The sequence below is a fragment of the Schistocerca serialis genome, chromosome 8, assembly GCF_023864345.2.
Source record: "Schistocerca serialis cubense isolate TAMUIC-IGC-003099 chromosome 8, iqSchSeri2.2, whole genome shotgun sequence".
NCBI lineage: Eukaryota > Metazoa > Arthropoda > Insecta > Orthoptera > Acrididae > Schistocerca > Schistocerca serialis.
In genome coordinates, this window is record NC_064645.1 from 247,112,085 (window position 1) to 247,134,214 (window position 22,130).

General features: G+C 37.9%; 1 protein-coding gene across 2 annotated transcripts in view; it reads right to left on the minus strand.

Annotated features, from left to right (window-relative positions):
* Positions 1-22,130, minus strand: part of LOC126416040 (UDP-glucose 4-epimerase) — a 103,165-nt gene that overhangs the window by 13,246 nt on the left and 67,789 nt on the right. For both annotated transcript variants that reach the window (XM_050083504.1, XM_050083505.1), the window contains exons 6-7: positions 20,661-20,794; positions 16,929-17,079 (exon numbers count right to left, since the gene is read on the minus strand). In XM_050083504.1, the coding sequence (XP_049939461.1) occupies positions 16,929-17,079; positions 20,661-20,794 (285 nt within the window). The remainder of the gene's footprint in view (positions 1-16,928; positions 17,080-20,660; positions 20,795-22,130) is intronic.

Genomic DNA, 22,130 nt, shown 5'->3' on the forward strand with positions numbered 1-22,130 from the left:
AGACATCAGTAAGAGGCATGACTAATGCGGGAATGTATTCCAATTCTGGGGCCCTAGGATTTATTGACGACTGATGTTGGATTTCATTTTGATACAGCTTTGTTTCCTTTGATGAGTTGTTAATATGTCAAGGTTTTCAACAAATGCATTAATACTTGCAGCAAGTTTTGTGGTGCATAGCCAACTAAAATCTGAATGCAAAACATCAAAATATTGTGAATATGAACAGATAGGAAAGTGTTTCATGTGACTGCAGAAGATAATTCCTCATGTTATCTGAATCACTTCTTTGGTGGTTCAAAGGTACAACTTCTCTGATATTTTGTTTGCTACATGCTAGTGTCCCCAAAACGGCCTTGCTGTGCTGGTACTGCGAACGGCTGAAAGCAAGGGGAAACTACGGCCGTAATTTTTCCTGAGGGCATGCAGCTTTACTGTATGATTAAATGATGATGGCGTCCTCTTGGGTAAAATATTCCGGAGGTAAAATAGTCCCCCATTTGGATCTCCGGGCGGGGACTACTCAAGAGGATGTCATTATCAGGAGAAAGAAAACTGGCGTTCTACGGATCGGAGCGTGGAATGTCAGATCACTTAATCGGGCAGGTTGGTTAGAAAATGTAAAAAGGGAAATGGATAGGTTAAAGTTAGATATAGTGGGAATTAGTGAAGTTCGCTGGCAGGAGGAACAAGACTTCTGGTCAGGTGATTACAGGGTTATAAACACAAAATCAAATAGGGGTAATGCAGGAGTAGGTTTAATACTGAATAGGAAAATAGGAATGCGGGTAAGCTACTACAAACAGTATAGTGAACGCATTATTGTGGCCAAGATAGATACGAAGCCCACACCTACTACAGTAGTACAAGTTTATATGCAAACTAGCTCTGCAGATGACGAAGAAATTGAAGAAATGTATGATGAGATAAAAGAAATTATTCAGATAGTGAAGGGTGACGAAAATTTAATAGTCATGGGTGACTGGAATTCGAGAGTAGGAAAAGGGAGAGAAGGAAACGTAGTGGGTGAATATGGATTGGGGGAGAGAAATGAAAGAGTAAGCCGTCTGGTAGAATTTTGCACAGAGCATAACTTAATCATAGCTAACACTTGGTTCAAGAATCATGAAAGAAGGTTGTATACTTGGAAGAATCCTGGAGATACTAAAAGGTATCAGATAGACTATATAATGGTAAGACAGAGATTTAGGAACCAGGTTTTAAATTGTAAGACATTTCCAGCGGCAGATGTGGACTCTGACCACAATCTATTGGTTATGACCTGTAGATTAAAACTGAAGAAACTGCAAAAAGGTGGGAACTTAAGGAGATGGGACCTGGATAAACTGAAAGAGCCAGGGGTTGTACAGGGTTTCATGGAGAGCATAAGGGAACAATTTACAGGAATGGGGGAAAGAAATACAGTAGAAGAAGAATGGGTAGCTTTGAGGGATGAAGTAGTGAAGGCAGCTAGTAGAAATCCTTGGGTATCAGAAGAAATATTGAATTTAATTGATGAAAGGAGAAAATATAAAAATGCAGTAAATGAAGCAGGCAAAAAGGAATACAAGCGTCTCAAAAATGAGATCGACAGGAAGTACAAAATGGCTAAGCAGGGATGGCTAGAGGACAAATGTAAGGATGTAGAGGCTTATCTCATTAGGGGTAAGATAGATACTGCCTGCAGGAAAATTAAAGAGACCTTTGGAGATAAGAGAACCACTTGTATGAACATCAAGAGCTCAGATGGAAACCCAGTTCTAAGCAAAGAAGGGAAAGCAGAAAGGTGGAAGGAGTATATAGAGGGTCTATACAAGGGCGATGTACTTGAGGATGGAAATGGAAGAGGATGTAGATGAAGATGAAATGGGAGATACGATACTGCGTGAAGAGTTTGACAGAGCACTGAAAGACCTGAGTCGAAACAAGGCCCCCGGAGTAGACAATATTCCATTGGAACTACTGATGGCCTTGGGAGAGCCAGTCCTGACAAAACTCTACCATCTGGTGAGCAAGATGTATGAAACAGGTGAAATAACCTCAGACTTCAAGAAGAATATAATAATTCCAATCCCAAAGAAAGCAGGTGTTGACGGATGTGAAAATTACTGAACAGTCAGTTTAATAAGCCACAGCTGCAAAATACTAACACGAATTCTTTACAGACGAATGGAAAAACTAGTAGAAGCCGAACTCGGGGAAGATCAGTTTGGATTCCGTAGAAATACTGGAACACGTGAGGCAATACTGACCTTATGACTTATCTTAGAAGAAAGATAAAGGAAAGCCAAACCTACGTTTCTAGCATTTGTAGACTTAGAGAAAGCTTTTGACAATGTTGACTGAAATACTCTTCCAGATTCTGAAGGTGGAAGGGGTAAAATACAGGGAGTGAAAGGCTATTTACAATTTGTACAGAAACCAGATGGCAGTTATAAGAGTCGAGGGACATGAAAGGGAAGCAGTTGTTGGGAAGGGAGTAAGACAGGGTTGTAGCCTCTCCCCGATGTTATTCAATCTGTATATTGAGCAAGCAGTAAAGGAAACAAAAGAAAAATTCAGAGTAGGTATTAAATCCATGGAGAAGAAATAAAACCTTTGAGGTTCGCCGATGACATTGTAATTCTGTCAGAGACCGCAAAGGACTTGGAAGAGCAGTTGAAGGGAATGGATAGCGTCTTGAAAGGAGGATATAAGATGAACATCAACAAAAGCAAAACGAGGATAATGGAATGTAGTCGAATTAAGTCGGGTGATGCTGAGGGAATTAGATTAGGAAATGAGACACTTAAAGTAGTAAAGGAGTTTTGCTATTTGGGGAGCAAAATAAGTGATGATGGTTGAAGTAGAGAGGATATAAAATGTAGACTGGCAATGGCAAGGAAAGCGTTTCTGAAGAAGAGAAATTTGTTAACATCGAGTATTGATTTAAGTGTCAGGAAGTATTTTCTGAAAGTATTTGTATGGAGTGTAGCCATGTATGGAAGTGAAACATGGACGATAAATAGTTTGGACAAGAAGAGAAAGAAGCTTTCGAAATGTGGTGCTACAGAAGAATGGTGAAGATTAGATGGGTAGATCACATAACTAATGAGGAAGTATTGAATAGGATTGGGGAGAAGAGAAGTTTGTGGCTCAACTTGACCAGAAGAAGGGATCGGTTGGTAGGACATGTTCTGAGGCATCAAGGCATCACCAATTTAGTATTGGAGGGCAGCGTGGAGGGTAAAAATAGTAGAGGGAGACCAAGAGATGAATACACTGAGCAGATTCAGAAGGATGTAGATTGCAGTATGTACTGGGAAATGAAGAAGCTTGCACAGGATAGAGTAGCATGGAGAGCTGCATCAAACCAGTCTCAGGACTGAAGACCACAACAACAACAACATGCTAGTGTCACTCGTGTTTCTTTCCTGTCTGCAGACGATAATGATCATAATACCTACTGAGTCCACACGATAGATAATTTGCTATTCAGCGAGGATACCCTGCTAACAGACTAATCAGTCTACTTCCTATTTGAATCCTACTGAGTGAGTGCCATGTGCTTTGAAGATGTCCAACAGTTAAGCCAGCAGCTGCCCCATTGATGTACATGTAAGATGGCAAGTGGTGGGGTTATGTGCAGTAGCAAGGGGAAGTGTACCATGTGACTCACCAGCCAATAGTGTCAATCTGCCACATCTGTCTGTAGTATTTGTGTAAAATTTCTACCATTTACATTTGTGTTCATTTGGGCTGGTGTGGTTATTTAGTCTGATACAAAAGAAATGTGATAAGTGTTATGTTAACAAACAACTGTGTTAGTTTTCCAAAGATGTATATAATTTTTTGAGATGGTAAGAAATGGAAACAGTGGCCCTCGTAAATAGAATTATTACATTCTTCTGAAGTATGATGTTATTACACCAGGCTCGTATACTGTATCTTGCACACCATGTGGGATAGTTTTTGTTGTAGCTGGTTCTCCCAAGGATATCAATAATTTCAAAGGAAAGATGTCTCCTCCAGGAGCCTTGTTCTGACTTAAGTCTTTGAGTGCTCTATCAAATTCTTCTCACAAATCACATCTCCCATCTCATCTTCATCTACTGCTTGTTTCCCTTCTGTAATAACATCTTGAAGACCATTACTCTTGTATAGCTCTTTTAAATATTCCTTCCACCTTTCAAGTTTCTTTGCTTGGTACTAGCTTGCTACATGTGATCTTGATATTCATACAGCTGCTTGGCTTTTCTCCAAAGCTATCTTCAATTTTTTCCCATAGACATGCATGCTTTTACAGCCTTGCATTTGTCCTTTAGTTTCTTTTGCCTGCTTGATTTTTATGTTTTCTCCTTTTGCCAATTAAATACCTTCTTTATTATCCAAGGATTTCTGCTAGAGCATGTCTTTTTGTCCATTTCATTCTCTGATGATTTCACTATTTCATCTCCCAAATCTATTTGTGTTTCCCCACTTTACGCCAAGCAAATGTCAACAAGTTCCCACCAACTTGTGCTGCTGATGGTATAGGGAATCAATGTCTAACTTTTCACACTAACTGTACTACTGATAATGCAACAATTTACTGCTGTTATACTATTGTATAAAATATCGACATTATGCAGGCAACTGAAAAGGATACAGTAGTTACAAACAGCGACTATTTAATGCTAGAGATACAGCAATAGAAATTACCCAGAACATAATAGAGAGTTTGAACCTTCAGTTGTTGTACAAAGGCAGTGAACCGGATGCTGGTAGCTATATGGGCAGTGCTGCGCAAGTGAAGTGTCAAAGGATTTCAAAACTGTTATTCTGTCATCAAAGTGCAGAGATGGCTTTGTCAGCGATACAGTCAAGCACTTCCAAATGCCAACAACATTTGCAGATAGCAATGGCAATTCACCGACATAGTATGTTTGGATGAGTCATACTGGACATGATGACACTGTAATCTGCTCTTGTTCACACAGAACTCCAGACCTGACATTCTAGGGTTTCTTTTCAAAGGCTTATGCAAAAAACCTTGTGTATGTGCATACTTTGTTGCAAACAAGTTCAGAACTCAAAATTTGCATTGTTGAAGTGCTAGTATCAATGACTCCACTCATGCTTACGAATATATAGTGCAAAATACACTCTCACATGGACGTAGTCACTGTGACTAAGAGGGGAAACACAGGACAGCTACTATGTATGTAGAAAACATTACTGTCTTACATTTTCTGTCACTCTTATCGATGTACTGCTATGCATTAAATAGTCATAGCCATTTGTAACTGCTATACTCATTTTGAATTGCCATGTATAAATACCCATGATGCAGCTTTCATTACACCTGGACAGAACAGCTGGAAACTCAGAAATAAAACAGGACATTCCATTGCACCAAAACTATTTTCAGCAGTCCTAGAGCAAATTTCGAAGTTCTTAAACTGAGGAAACAACGAGGAGTACGTATCAATGAAATAGACTGAATACAAAAATACATATGGAAGTGTGCTGAGAAGTCACGCCTCTGAATTTTTTTATTCTTTTCTCAATACCGGTTGAGGTATTACATGTCATGCATATAACTTTGTCAATTTTCTTGTTTTGCTGACACATGTTGCAACACTCTGCAACTATGTCAATGCTTGAGAAACAGTGTGCTGTAATTGATTTCCTAGTCACAGGAAATTTGTATCTTATTATATCCATAGAAGAATGAAAGGGTATGTACAGTTATGATTGTACCGGCATTAGTAATATGTGATGTTGCGTTGTTCATAATTGTAATGAAGGAAACAGTGGTGCTAACCTCAACATAAGTGACAGAGCTCAGAGTGGACACTTCTTACAGCAATCGAAGACTCATCAGAATTTGGCTGATGAACTCATCAGAGAAAATTGTTGGATAACACAATAATAGCTCTCACTTAAGTGACAAAATAATTTAATTGGATAGATAAAAAATCTACCACCAAGTGGCGGCAAAATACACACATAAAAGATGGTTGTAACTGGCAAGCTTTCAGAGCCAGTGGCTCCTTCTTCAGGCAGAAGCGTTGAAGGGAAAGAGATGAAGGAAAAGGACTGGACAGGTCTAGGGAAAGAGGTCAGGGGAGACTTATCGCACGGGATGAGAAGAAAGGACTGACTGTTGGGGACTGCAACGGATGAGATTTGAAAACTTCAGAGCTTAAAGGTGGGAGACAGATCTCAGGTTTTCAAATCTTATACAATGCAGTCCCAAACAGTCAGTCCTTTCTTCTCATCCTGTGCAGTAAGTCTCCCTTGACCTGCGGTTCTGGCTGACTTTCCTGAAATCTACCTTTCCCTAGACCTGTCCAGTCCTTTTCCTTCACCCCTCTTCCTTCCCCTTCAACCCTTCTGCCTGAAGAAGGAGCCACTGACTCTGAACGCTCGCCAATTACAACCATCTTTTGTGCATGATTTCTGCTGCCACTTGGTGAGTATATTTTTTATCTATCCAACTGAATTATTTTGTCAGTTATTGATTGTTTTCGTTGTTATATCTCACTTAATTTAGGGGTATCAGGAGTATGTGTGCAGGTCGTCACTGCAGAACTGTGGTACAGAAAACTAAGTACAGTGTCGTGTCTCGAATGCTTACTCCCAACATGAAACAGAGAACAGTAGAACCTGCAAACAATTTCTTTTGCGTTTTAAGTGCGAGGGTGATGTGATCCTTAACAATATTGTGACAGGTGATACAGGTTTGTTCACCATTTTGACCCCGAAAACAAGAGAGCATCCATGGAGTTCCAGCACAAAGGATCATGCTATCAGCAGGTAAAGTCATGCTCACAAAGTTTTGGGATATTCCAGTTGTGGTGGATTTGAAATTCATACCTGAAGGCATCACGATAAACTCTGCAATAAACTGTGAGATCCTCAAAACACGGAAAGCGCAATTTCAAAGAGTTTAGCCATGCTTGGAGCACTCTCTCCTTCTGCACCATAATGCCAGATCATACACAAGCACTGTGATATCTCTAACAATCCAGCCTCGAGATCACTGTCATCAATCATCCTCCATACAGTCCCAACTTGGCCCCATCTGATTTTCATCTGTTTTCAAAACTTAAAGAACACTTTTCAGGCCTACACTTTGATAGTGATGCAGCAGTGCAAGCAGAGGTGAAGCAGTGGTTCTGTCGACAACGTCAACCATTCTACAGTGACAGTATCAACAAACTGGTCTCTTGTTGGGAGAAATGTGTTTGTCATCACAGTAACTTTGTTGAGAAATAAATATGTAGACATGAAGAAAAGACATGAAATGTTAATAAAGTTCTTTTATCCAAAAAGCTTTAAGAGTTTTCACATAAAAAATAATTTGGAGGCATTAGTTTTCAGCACGCCCTCTTGCTACTGTTTGCGTCTACTACAGAAAAAACTTCAACAATTACCTGACCTTAGCAGAGCAAGATGAAAGAAGTTATATTAATCAAATATAACATGACCAATGAGAAAGTGCTCCTCTCTGAGCACAACAATTGCTCCTATCGGAGAAACATATTTGTGCTCTCTTTAACATGCAACTCACCTCTCACTCTCACACGCAACCATAACTGCCCTAGCCCAAGGCCTATCCAAAATATTTTACCCTACCTTTCTCTCACCAATAGAACCCTAGGTATAGCCCTAGAAGAAAATCATTTTTATGAGTGGTGTTTTTAAGATGTTAGGTAGCGCATGCTGCCACATGCATACTGACTAAATGGTATGTAATTCAGACGTATGCAAGGAAATGGTATGAATGAAGAAAGAATTCACAGAACAAATTGAAGACAGTGACTGGAGGAACAGCAAAAGAAAGTAACACAGATGGAAATGTGAGCTGTAGTGCTTTTGGTAAAGTAAACAGTTTTCAAAACTAAGCTTCTGATGCACCTGAAATAGAAAATTTATGGTAAGTAAATATTACAAGTTTTGACATTTGGCACTGAGATGTGAACTTTTAGTAATGAAACCTTCCAGAACTGAGGATTACTTAAAAAGCAATGGGGATATGCTTCTTGCAAATTATTAGTAGATACAGAAAAATAAACAAATGAATCACGGAGCAGCCTAGAGTGGAAGATGTAATTATGATTGTAGTGAAAATAAAATTTGGTTTTGTCTTTGCTAATGATAGCAACATCAGTCACTGATAAAACATCGTAGCTCCTAGTAGGCAAGGCAGATAAAACCCTCAAGGATATATAAAACTGGGCAGTGTGTAATAAATTAATACTGAACATAAAAAAAACAATCAGAACGAATTTCAGCTTAAAGGGAGAAAAACAGCTGTTGCATTAAATATAAATGATAAATCTAAAGACTGGGTATCAAACACTTTTTTTAAAGGAGGGGGATATAAATATTGATTACACTGGCCAACAATGAAAATGTAACGGGTTCAAAAATAGCTGCTTATATGTATTTTCACCTGCTGAATACATGAATAACCATAAAAATGACCGACCAGCTCTTGTTTTGGTGATAAAGTAAAGTAGCATATCGTTTTCTTAGTCTACATTTTCTATTTGGAAGACAATTTCTTTTGAAATTGGGACACCTGTCACTGCAAAAAATATTTTTTTTTCTGTAGTCTGTAGATTATAAACATACATATTGTTTCTGTTTTAATTAGTGCGGAAATTATGATATTTTGAGTCTTAAGGTGTAAACTTTATGAAAATGTGTAAATTCAGTGAATAACATTTCTTACATTTGTGGCGAATAACATTTTCATCACACAAACGGAATCTGACACCTCTTGTGAAGAACGCCTATCGGTATTATTTTGTTATGAAGGTAAGGGACTGGTATACGTCACGGGCTCCAAATATATGTTGCAACTCTTCTTCTGTTATACTTTATGAATGGCTGAAAAATACTGATCTATGGCTTTTGCTGTACCTATGGTTTATCGAAACCCTACAAGTCGCATAGATGACTGCTATTTCTGCTTGATTCCACCTATAAAGGCAGGATTGACAACAAAATACAGAAAAACAATTCAGTACCTGAATCCTCCATCTGCTATGTGACCTATTTCACATTCAGATACTTCACTAGTTCCTACTCTACCCCTAGAACTTTGGGGTGGAAATAGAAGACGAAGGCAGTGTGGAAGAAGAACCTAAGGAGCTTTACGCATCCCATGACCCTGATTTTGTGGAAAAAGATAGTAAACCACACCAACTGAATCAATTGGAATTGAGTGTCCTCATTCGAGATCTTTGGTTGTCAAAGGAGAAAACTGAACTTTTAGGATCAAGAATACAGCAATGGAATCCTCTTCAACATTAAGGTTTCATATTGCAGACAATGTCTAGGAATCTGCTTTCTCATTTTGAGAAGAAAACCAATATTCTTGTTTGGTTTTATATTGATGGTTTGATGAAATCTTTGCATGCGAACCATGATCCTAGAGGCTACTCACAGATTCCTTCAAGCTAAGTTTGAAAGGTGTATTGCTTCACAACAGCTGTATTGCTTCTGAAGTCATGCAGTTCACTGAAGGAGACTTATGCAAACATGAAAGCTCTCCTTGACTCAATCAAATATTCTGAAAACAAGTGGAAAATATAAAGTGATCTAAAAGTCATCGCTGCTCTCTTAGGAATAGAACTAGGCTACACTTAGTACTGTTGCATTTTACATATGCAGGACAGTAGGGATATAAAATCACATTATACTCAAGCACACTGGCCTGCAAGAAATCTTAACCCTAGAGTGAAAAATGTCAATGCTGAACCTCTCGTGGATCCAAAAGAGATTATTCTCCACCCCTATATAAGGTGAGGTTGATGAAAATTTTGTCAAAGCAATGAACTAAGATGGGCAGGCCTATTTTAAGTAATGCAAAGGTTAAGGAGAGTACAGTGAAACTTCGTTTTAACACTTTTCAGGGGACTTTAAAAAAATGGTGTAAAATGTGGGAAATAATGTTTTAAGCTGTGAAAGTTATGTACAGGATACCTCTTGCATTTTCACATTTTATGCATAATATATGTACATAATACTTGTCAGGGACTTGTTTATTACCTATTAAAGATTCATTTCTAATAAAAACTGCTGATGTAATTGTAACTGGAAGCAGAAACTTATTTCATGTATCATAACTGATGTTTTTAGAAAGCCTACAGCTGCCATTCATTATTTAAATAATGAAACACTGCACCAGTTATTTATTTTTTGTGCTTAGGATGATGCGTTTTGAGAATTTTTTTCTGGTTGTCAAGTGCACATATTTACATCAGTATTTTGTGTGGAGTTTGCATATGTGTTGTTTTGCATCTCTTGCATTGTAGCCATATTTTTGAAGTTATCAGGTACTGTGCCTCCTCAATTATGTAGAAAACCACACACAAGCATACTCTCACTCACATTGTTTGTTTGTGTAACACCACAAAAAATACATATGTAAATACTTCACCTGACAAAGAGAATTAATCTCAAAATGCATTTTGCTCAGCACTAAAAAATAGGTAATTGGTGCTGTGATTAAAACTAAAACATCTGAGCAACTTGTAGTAAGTGAAGGTGTCAACTAGTGCTACAAGTGGCCAAATGATGAAATACGCTAAATGTGATTTGATAAAGGTGTCACAATGATCATAACACTCACGAAGCTGCGCATGCACGGTCAGCACACTGTGGAAATGCTTGTGACTAGTCATGATGTCTTTATTCGAACGAATCTATAGTTATTCCCATCAGCCACCATGCCGAGTAGAGCTTGGCAGCAGCAAGAGATACAGCATGAATTGTTCTGACTCTTACTGGTTTACCAGTTCCGATCTGCTGAGTAGGACTCCCTGGTGTCAAGAAACCTAACCACGTAGCGTTTGTAAGCACTAATTAATGACCAGCATTATTTTACATGAATTACATCATTTTACGTCAATTACATCATTTTTTCTTCGAGAGTACTTTTTCATAAAGGGTAAATCGTGTGAAAATTATAAATATATTGACGCAAAATTGGGTGCAAATTAACATTGTGGACATAGGAAATTTGATGAGAGCAATAAAAAATGTCACAAATAATGGGAAACATTTATTCTGGAACATAAAAGCAGAGTTTTACTGTATTTTTGTGGGTCACGAATTTGGCAACTTTGAAGGACCTTGTGTTTGATCACATTTTGATGGGGAAAGAAAAGGAAGTTAGGGAAGCCTTCATGGGTTTTTAGGCAACAAAAGAGACAGTAACCATTCTTAGTTGATGGTAGTAGTCCTGCAAAAATACCATCAACTTGGATCTATCATGTCCCTAAGGTGCATTTCCTCCACTCACATCTAGACTTTTTCCCTCCTTGTTGTGATGAACATGGGGAAAGGTGCCACCAGGAAATTATTGTAATGGGACAGATATATCACAGCCATTGGAATGATCCTGAGCTTGCAGATTACTGCTGGTCTCTGAATAGGGGTGCTTGGAAACTCACAAGAGAAAAGTCAAAAGAAAACGAGCTCATGTAGCCACCACATGATTCTCTTCAGATACAACCACCCGCCAGGGTTTCTTCCATAATTTAGGACTCTTGGAATGTAGCTTTATTAAAAAAAATGTATAATTCAACTGAACTTTCAACATTGTTGACATATTTAATTAAAATGTATTATTTCCTCTTAATAGACCAGAATATAATATTTCCACCTATTGTCAATCACAGAAACTAGAGCTAATAAACTTTTTTGTTTCAAACAACAAACTCCAGGCAGGAATATCAACTATGTAAGAAAAGATATGTTTTCCAACATTGTTAAATTTTTTTGTCGTACCCCCCCACACACACACATTCAAAATAAGGAAGATTTCACTCATTAAATGAAAGAAACCCTCAAAAATATTTTTTATGTTGGCTAGTATTATCAACTGACATGGCACAAACATACGAGTACAAAGATAGTGGCTGCATGCAATTATGCCCCTAGGTTTCTACTGTGTAACAGCCAGTTGCTAGTGCTGATATAACGTTCCTGTGTACATTCAATTCTTAGCTATATGACTTTTCTAGGGCTCAAATACGCAAAAAATGGATAAAATTTTCAAACAGCTGAGATGTGCCACATGAAAAATAATTATTAGTATAACAGAGAGTCAAATGAAAACAAAACAGATGAAAAGAAGTAAATTGTTTATCACTTCATAAGTAATCACTATAACTGCTAATACTTTTACCCCAGGGCAGTCAGTACCCTTTTGGGAAAATGTTTGTGGTTGCCTATGGAACCATGACTGTAGCCAAGTGTCCACCTCTTCATCAAAAGCAAATCAAGGCCACAAGTATCCTTCTTTAGGGCTCCAAAAATATGACTGTATGGAGAATGTATAAGGGCTTCCCAGCAAAACTTCTGCAGCATACTTTAAACAAACTGGGCAACACATGGGCGAGCCCATTTGTTTCGACTACACTGCAGAAGTTTCGCTGGGAACCCCTTAGATATCCTCCATACAGTCCTGATCTCTCCCAATGCGGTTACTATATTTTTGTAGCCTTGAAGAAAGACGTTTGTGGTCATCGATTTGCTATGGATGAAGAGATGCTGGCTGGATATAATTGTGGTTTCATAGATAACTGCAAACATTTTTCCATGAAAGCACTGATCACACTGTCTCAAAGAGGGATAAATGTATTAACAGTTATGGCAATTACTTTTGAAATAATAAACAGTTTACTTACTTTTTTCCATCTGTCTCATTTGCATCTGGCTGCCCTTTGGGTTAATTTCAAGAGAACAATTTAAAAAATTGGGAATTTTTACTGCCACGTCTGTTCATTTCCCAATCTGTTCTGCATGTGAGGAAAAACAATATTAGGTAAGACACAAACAGTTTTACACACAATCATAGAACAGGAATCAGCTTCGATTTATCAATGAAAAACAGCATTTGCTGTCAGAGATCAGAATTGAACAGTTAATTGCCCCAGGAGGTTAAAGAGACAACTAAAATGAATTTATTTAAAAGGCAATCAAAGTGTACCTCTTAAGTAATGTATATTATGCAATTAAAGATTACTTAAAGAACACAGAGGGGAGAGGGGGGGGGGGCATGTGTTGGTAAGGAGTAGCAGGAGAGATGGTCATTAATGCATAAAACACTGAAAATGTTCCACTATTTTTCTACTTTTAATATCTCATTCATCATGAGTTGACGCCAAGTTTTTCAGAAGGCAGAATGGAAGACTAGCAGATGTAACAGATACACAGCAGCATAGTAGTAGCCCTAAAGTGATCAGAAAGTGTGCACGGTGTATGCAGTGAAAAGAGTAGAGAAACTTAACTGACACTGTATAATTATTTTTCATTTTATTAAGCTACCTTTTCCCACACATGTATGCATAAAAAAGTATTGTACATTAGGCATAACCAAAGGAGACAGAAGATTAGATGGGTAGACTGGATAATCAAATTGTTGACAAAAGAAATTTATGAGAACTTGACTATAAGAAGCGACTAGTTGATAGCACACATCTGGAGGCATCAATTAATTGTCAGTTTGGTAATGGGAGGGACATGTGGGGTAAAAACTGTAAAGGGATGCATATGATAAACAGGATCAAATGGATGTAGGTTGTAGTAGTTATGCAGAGATGAAGAGCATGCTCCCTAGCATGGAGTGCTTCATTAGGTCAGTCTTCAGACTGAAAACTACAACGATGATGATGACGACACAGATGACGACACATACAGCTAAACTTTTCCTTGTATAAGGCTGACAAATCATCTATCAATGTAAAATGATGTTTGAATGAATAAATTACTACTACTGTGGTGATTGAATGAATGGTAGAAGTCTAATGAAGCTATTCACTAGATTTCAAGGTATAAGAATAGACTGAGACAATGACCATATGGAAAGGAGATACATGACATAAGAAAACACACAAGGAGCAAAATGGATACATATGGCTGAAGACTGTATTATGTGCAGAAGTCTGGAGGAGGCCTTTAGCCAGCAGTGGTTGTGAAATGACTGACTGACTGATTGATTGATTGATGATCGTCATGCGGAAACTGAGATGCATGAACCACATACCTTTCTTTTTTTAATGCATTCTACTGAATTCTTATTATCTAATATCCAGGTATTATATCATGAGATTAAAATTTCTTTAATTTGGGAGTACAAAGACTTATGCAGGCCACTTCTATGTTGCATCCTTCACAAACTCTTTACTTTAGCAGTTCATGGTCTGAATAAAGGGCACACAACAATGAAGGAAAGGCAAGGTTGGAGTGTTGATTGTGAACATGTCTAAGGCTGTAACTCATGTCACCTGACCAGACTAACATCAATTGAGAAGCCTAGAATCCTGTGACTGTTCACAACAACAACAATCTTGCAATTCACCGGAAATGAGTTACAAAAACCATACATGGATTTCATACTCATTTATGTCAAATTTAAGTAAGCAACCATATCACTGTCCTTTTTGCTTAATAAAACACAACAAATGCCATTATTTCATAAACATGAGAGAGAGAGAACCTAGTCATTCATTCATAAACATGAGAAAGGGAACCTAGTCATTCATAAACATGAGAGAGAGAACCTAGTCATATTTTAACAGACTGCATATTACCAACTGCTTCATGATAACCTATATAACATCATACTAGAAAGCTTCTGTCCATAGTCTGGTAGACTTACTTACAGCAATTATAAATAAATAAAAAAAAGCAAACCACTGTTCTGGCAAAATGATATTCTCCATAATACTGTTAAATTATCAGATTTCTTATGCGATGCCAATGGTCTAAACATTCATGTTCTAATTAAATATGTATATTACCCCACTGCAAATGTTACAATTTGACAGAATTAGAGAGGCTTAAGGGTTGCAAAGGCAGTGATTTATCTACAATTTTGGTGTTTATACTACATGTAAATATTTTACAAATCGTAAATTATAATTACTATGCTAATGGAAGTTCTAGGATGGCAACAACAGGTAGAAATGAGGAAAGGCAACCACCAAGCTGCAGATGACAGCAGGGTGGCACACCCATGTGACAAATAAGGGGCGTTATGTGTGTAAGCACTACCAATCAATCATCCTGAGGATGTAATTATAATTCCTGTATGTAACTGAAGACCGCTGCAAAATTCCAATTAAAATTACTATTGTGTCACTGTCAGCAGGCAATACGTTGTTATAAATCTGAACGCTAATGCACTTCTATCAGCAAGGTGTTAAGGCCAACAATGTACACACATAAAAAAAAGTTTTGCATCACCTCAGTTCCAAGAGTTCCAAAACCCGTGCAGAAAATTGGAATAGAGATCAAAATAAACATAATTTCTGCCCTTTTTAAAGCTCATGAAAACCACACGTTGCGTATTGTACCACCATACAGCGAGACATTCAGAGGTGTTGGTCCAGATTGCTGTACACACTGGTACCTCTAACATCCAGTAGCACGTCCTCTTGCATTGCTGCATGCCTGTATTTGTCGTGGCATACTATCCACAACTTCATCAAGGCACTGTTGGTCCAGACTGTCCCACTCCTCAATGGCGATTTGGCACTGATCCCTCAGAGTGATTGGTGGGTCATCATAAACAGCTCTTTTCAATCCATCCCGGGCATGTTCGTTAGGGTTCATGTCTGGAGAACATGCTGGCCACTCTAGTCAAGTGATGTCGTTAACCTGAAGGAAGACATTCACAAGATGTGCACGATGGGGGCACGAATTGTCGTCCATGAAGATGATTGCCTCGCCAATATGCTTGCACTATTGGTCAGAGGATGGCATTCATGTATCATACAGCTGTTATGGCGCCTTCCATGACCACTAGCGGCATACGTCAGCCCCATGTAATGCTCACCAAAACAGTAGCGAACTTCCACCTTGCTGCACTCGCTGGACAATGTGTCTAAGGTGTTCAGCCTGACTGTGTTGCCTCCAAACATGTCTCCGACGATTGTCTAATTGAAGGAACATGCACAACTCATCGGTGAAGAGAATGCGATACCAATCCTGAGTGGTCTGCACGGAATGTTGTTGGGCCCATTTGTACTGTGCTGCATGGTATCATGGTTGCTAAGGTGGAAAATCGCCATGGATGTTGGGAGTGAAGTTGCGCATCATGCTTCCTATTGCACACAGTTTGAGTCTTAACACGACATCCTGTGGCTGCACAAAAAGCATTACTCAACATGGTGGTGTTGCAGTCATGGTTCCTCTGGGCCATATTCCGTAGGTAGTGGTCATCCACTGCAGTAGTAGCCCTTGGGCGGCCTGAGCGAGGCATGTCACCGACAGTTCCTCCTTGTCCGAACAACGTCTCTTTGGTTCACTCCGAGACGCCTGGCCACTTCCCTTGTTGAGAGCCCTTCCTGGCATAAAGTAACAATGTGGACGTGATCGAACCATGGTTTGACCGTCTAGGCATGGTTGAACTACAGACAACACGAGCCGTGTACCTCCTTCCTGGTGGAAAGACTGGAACTGATCGGCTGTCGGACTCCCTCCGGCTAATAGGCGCTGCTCACGCATGGTTGCTTACATCTTTGGGTGTGTTTAGTGACATCTATGAACATTCAAAGGGGCTGCGTCTGTGTCAACGTCTATCTTCAGGAGTTCTGCAAACCGGGGTGACGCAAAACTTTTTTTGATGTGTGTAGGTATACATATATTTCCTTCCCATCCTGTATGGTACTTCTCTTCTAACCCAGGGTTCTGGGCAACTTTTCTGTAATTCTACCCATATCCTACACCTCACCAGCCCTTTGCCATCATCTCTCCTCCTTCCCCTTAAACTTTTCTGCCAGAAAAAGGAGTCACTGGCTCTGAAAGCTTCCATATTTCCTTAACTTTTGTGTGTGTTTTCTCCTCCTGGCACTTGATGAATAGATTGTCTTGTCTATCCAGTTCTATTATATTTAAAAAATGAATTATTTTCACTGAAATATCCATATATATATACTAACACATATCGTGAAGAGTTTTTGCAGCAGTCCAACCCAGCTCTTTGTTAGCAAGCGAAGCATCTGCATACGATGCTGCTATGTCACCTGGTCTTCTGGGGCAGATGGTATATGGAATTTTACAACCACTCGCTTCTTCAAATGCTTTAATCACCTGAAAACAAAATGAAACAAACAATTAAAAATCCAGTTAAGAATCACAATAGAACCATACCATAAAAGCAGTCCCAACCGGGAACTTAGGTTCATTATCAGCAAACTCGACAGCAGGAGTTCTGCACTCTCCTTTTTCATGAAATCTACCTATGGATACAGCAGTAAAATCATGTGGCCCTCTGCAAAGGTATTATTAATTTATTTTATTACATTCACCACTAGCAATCGATCTTCTGTGAAAAGTACCAGCTTTATTTTCTGCATCTATGAAGTAATCGACCGTTACTCATATTGTACAGCATCTGGAAAATCTCAGTTTGGAAAGAGAATGTGGACACCTTTCAAAACTGCGGTGGTGTATCATTGTGCTCGTTAACTGTTGGGTAGGTGAGAGATCTTTATAACATGTTGTCACATACAGCAACAGAGGACTCTGCTGTGAGACTTGCAATATAAACACATACAAGCCAATTCCAGCAAGGTAGTTGCTGGGAGTAGCAGAATCAATAGAAACTGAAATGTGTTTACCAGTTGGGCCTATGATTTTTAGTTGCTGCTGTCTGTAACTAGATGAGGACACACTGTTTTATGTGTCTAGTATGACAATAAATGATTTTTAAATCAGTTACGCTCAACAGTTATCATTAATTCACCTTGTCACTTTTGGTTTTGTAGATTTAGTCACCCTAAACATAATGTTGTCTGTCAGCCAAAGTTGGCAGTGACCAAAAAGCAATCGATATGAGTTGATATTATTCAATTTCTATCGACTCAGCTGCTCTGGTCAGCCACCATGCCTAGTCTTTCTAGAATATGCTGGTATAGCTCTGCAGTTCAGTTCCATTCTGCTTCTACTACCTTGTCAGTTCTGTCTGCCGTATTGTCAAGTATGGGTCATTCGTCCCTTCAGCAATATGCTAGTCATGGCTTATATGCAACAGATTAAAAAACAGTTTAGTAAAGATTTTGCCATTGTCTAGTTGGCCAACAACAGACAGACATTGTCAAGAAATATTATATAAGAGAAGCACTCTGTTCACCAATGAGAAAAAAGCTGCTGCTTCTCATTACTCATATAAACAGTCATCAGTTGTTGAAAAACCTAAATAGTGCCAAAAGAAGAAAACAATAAAAAGACTGTTTTGGGAAAGGAACTGTTGAAGTTTTGCAAAAGCTAACATCTCACTAGCAAAGCTGGAAAATCATGTCATACAGTCATGGATTGCCGAATTCTTGAATAAAAATCTACCTTGATAGAGTATTTGTCTGAGAAATATTTAACAGATAAGTTATTTGCTTTTGAGACGTGAGATTATGATGTACGTTAGAAATAACAGGAGAAACAGCCCTCAGGTCTGGTGCACTAACTCTAATACGTATGATACAGATCTATAAGCACAACAGGAATGTCATATTACTTGCAATCCCTGTAGTAAGATGAACTGCAGTTTGAAGTATTCTGGTTAACATTGATAGTTATTCTTAAATTTCGTAAGCAGAATTATCAAAGTGAAAAGTACATGCCTATAATTCGCATTTTTTGTGTATAATGGTTCCACTTTTTTGGGCACACATGACACTGTGACATGTGGTTTACTGCACCTTACAATTTTAAATAAGCTCCCACAAAAATTGAGAAATTCAGAAACCAGATGCATACAACAGCAGCATACTGCATTAACAGTTAAGTGTTTCCTACCCTACTTTCCAGATTTTTTTCCAATAATTGTCACAGACTGCACTGTAATTCAATGCATAATATCTATGAAGTAATGGGAAATTTTAAGTTTCACAACATAAAACTTAAAAAGATTATATAGTTGGCTCACTTTACAGGCACTATAAAAAAAGTAATTTGTTTTCTAAATATGGTATGGGAAACCCTATGAAAATGTAATAAGAATGATGCCTGGTGTGATGTGTGCAAGTTGCTGCATTGTAGGGGTGACTTTAATGTAAATATGCAAAAATTGTTATGTATGTTGCCATATCTATAGCTTACTGGCATACGGGAAAGTAACTGTACTTGCAAAAAATTTCAAATGTCCTCTCACACAGAAATTCATATTCTAATCATCACTTGCAAAATTCACTTCAAAGGTTCTTAAAAGTCACTACTTTCAAATTTTGCACTAAAGAGAAGACACGTCAGTAATGGTAAAATTTTTGCATGTTTACACTGTAGTACAGTCACTACGGCGACACACGCAGCACAAAATGAAGTAGTTGAAGTCACACCTAAATCATCTTTGTTGTCCAAAGTAATGCCTAGAAACTGTGATGATTATTTTGCGACTATTGTCTCACATGTTACATGATAGTTTGTTTTATTCCTAGAAATTTCTTCTGAAAATAGTAAATTCACCAGTGAAGTTATAGACGGAATAAAGACAAACATCCTGTATGATGAAACCACAAACAGAATGGGAATTTGTGTTTTGATTGTTCAATAAAGAACCCAGAATCAGCAAATACAACAAACTGTTCTCGCATAATGTTACAGCAGATACACTAGTTGAGGACAAGGTGCCATAATTTATGATGCCATTAATGTGTTTGTAACTGACAGTTCTGCAGATACTCAATTTCTGAAGTCTAAAAATATAAATTTAAAGGGAGAAAAACTTTTTATGATACCTGCATACTTAGTGGAACAGATAATTTCAAGAAGTAGTCTATTTGGAAAGCTATGTCTATGAAACTGTAGGCTTATTATACTGGAAGTAAGATGGCTGAAGCTGATTATCTTCTTCTGAGTTGTTAGTATTTCTGTTATCACCTGTGATCAATAGTTAATAGTTATTATTTAAAGGAGATAGTTCTGTTCAAAATAACAACAAGCCAAGTATCACTGTAAAAATAGTGGTAATACAACCTTATTTTATTCTAGTGCAAATTTTATTTCAAACACCATCAAAAATATCTTCTAAAATACTGCTATGTGTGTACTAGTGTCCACCGGCACAGTCATGAAACCACACTACAAGTCCGACTAGTGTAGTTCCACAATGAAAGAAACCAACAGATGGCAGCAATGATGGACAGTTCATCATGCTTACATTTGCAAAGTCAGTAATGTACTAACAAAGTTATTTCACCCTTTACACTAACGGCACAAATTGCTTCAGACAAGTAGTCTAGCCCACAGCTTATAAAAGATTAAAATTAAATTTTGTGTGTCCAACCAATAGAGTAATTCAAATTATATGGTTTTGATACACAGTTCAAAGATATTTACTGACAGTGAAACAAGAAGAATAACCAGTCTGCCCAGTAGCAGCTTAACAAGGTTAATGTGTAGATGTTAACATGAGACAGGTGACACAAAAAATCAGGTTTTTAAATCCAATGCCAGAGGTTGCTTCTTATGACAAAAGAGACAGCTGGAACTGTAGAATGGTAAATTATCGAGGATTGTGGTCAAGAGTGTGATGGCAGGACACGACAATCAACAGTAGAAATGACATCCTTTGCTCAAGTGCATGTCTGCTAGTGTTTTGTTAGGAAGGATTTTTCTTTTAACTCTGATTATTTTATTTTGGAAATCATTGTTTTTAAAAATTAAGTACTGCAGCATACCTCAAGAACAGAATTCCCACGACCCGTTCCAAGGTTATAGACCTTGAATTGACCTGACAATGAAGATAAAAGCAATTTTGCAGCTGCTATATGTCCGAGAGCCAGATCTTCTATGTGAATATAATCACGGACACCTGGAATAAAACAGTTTTTTGTAATTTTGATGCTGAATATAAGGTATAGATTAGGATAGTGCTGATGATTGATAAGTGTGACTCTATTCTGTCGAAATATGTAAATAAATTTTATGTAATTGTTACAAAAGTGCCATTTATACTGGTTCTAGGGAATAAGGACAAAAAGTTTGTGGAAATCATCTTTTCCATGTAAGAAATTAGCAACTCTCAATATGGGGCATGTGCTGGTATCATAATCACCACGCATTTTTGAGTCACTTTTTTACAATCTTAAAATACTGCTTGCTGTCGATGATTGCAAATGAATCACAAAAACTGCTTCACATTTATGTGGCATTTTAATGCTGGCCTTCAAAATACTAGTTCAAAATGCAGTGGATGTGCCCAAACCATTATTTAAGATTGTACACTGTCCAATAGAAAGTTGTAAAGATGTGGAAACACAGAAGAGAATTCCAGTTACCCTACTTTAACAGTGATTATGTATTACATACAGAACATACATGAAACATGAGGAATGCAATAAGATAAAAATTATGTTATACTTTTTTTTAGGAATTTTCAAACAGTTTTTGTCACTCTGACTGACTACACTACAAGAAAATTCCAATACCTTAATATTAGCTTTCATTCTGAGACAGCAGTCCTTAGAGAAGCATGCTTATTAACTAGCATGCGGAAACAGAAGTCATGAAACCAAGTAATGTTCTAATTTACATAGATTCAACAGTATTTCACTGAAAAATACAATAAATAATATGTGAAGAACAGAAATTTACAGTAGAACTTCATTCTTTTTACAGCAAGTTGGTTAGTTAATTATTTTCATTTTGTGTTTGGCCAGTGCTAGCTCAACATTCAGAGATGTGTGACAGGGTGCAGTTTTGATGGAACATTCAGGTACCAGTGTTCTCCCTTTGAACAGAGTGCAGCCAAAATTCTTACACATTCATGTACTTATGCATACAATTTACTATTGACTGTTCATCTAGCAGACATAGATTTCTTTCGGAGCACACTTTTAATCTCAAACAAGACAATGAATATCTGTTACACTCTCATTTATTCAAGAATTCTTTGATCAAGTAGAGGCACTTGTGTGCTACTAGAAACTTTTGCCCTTTACTCATGAATCATACTCACAAATTTAAGGTTCATCAATAGCTACAGCTCTGCCCTGAGGACCTGGATTGGCCTCCAAAATGTTCCAACATTTCACAAAAAAAAAAAATCTGTTACACAGTGTTTCTTTCATTCATCAAGACAACCTTTGGCACAACTTCTGTATTTGTAGATCATCAGTCACAGGTGAATGCACAGCTGATATGTCCAG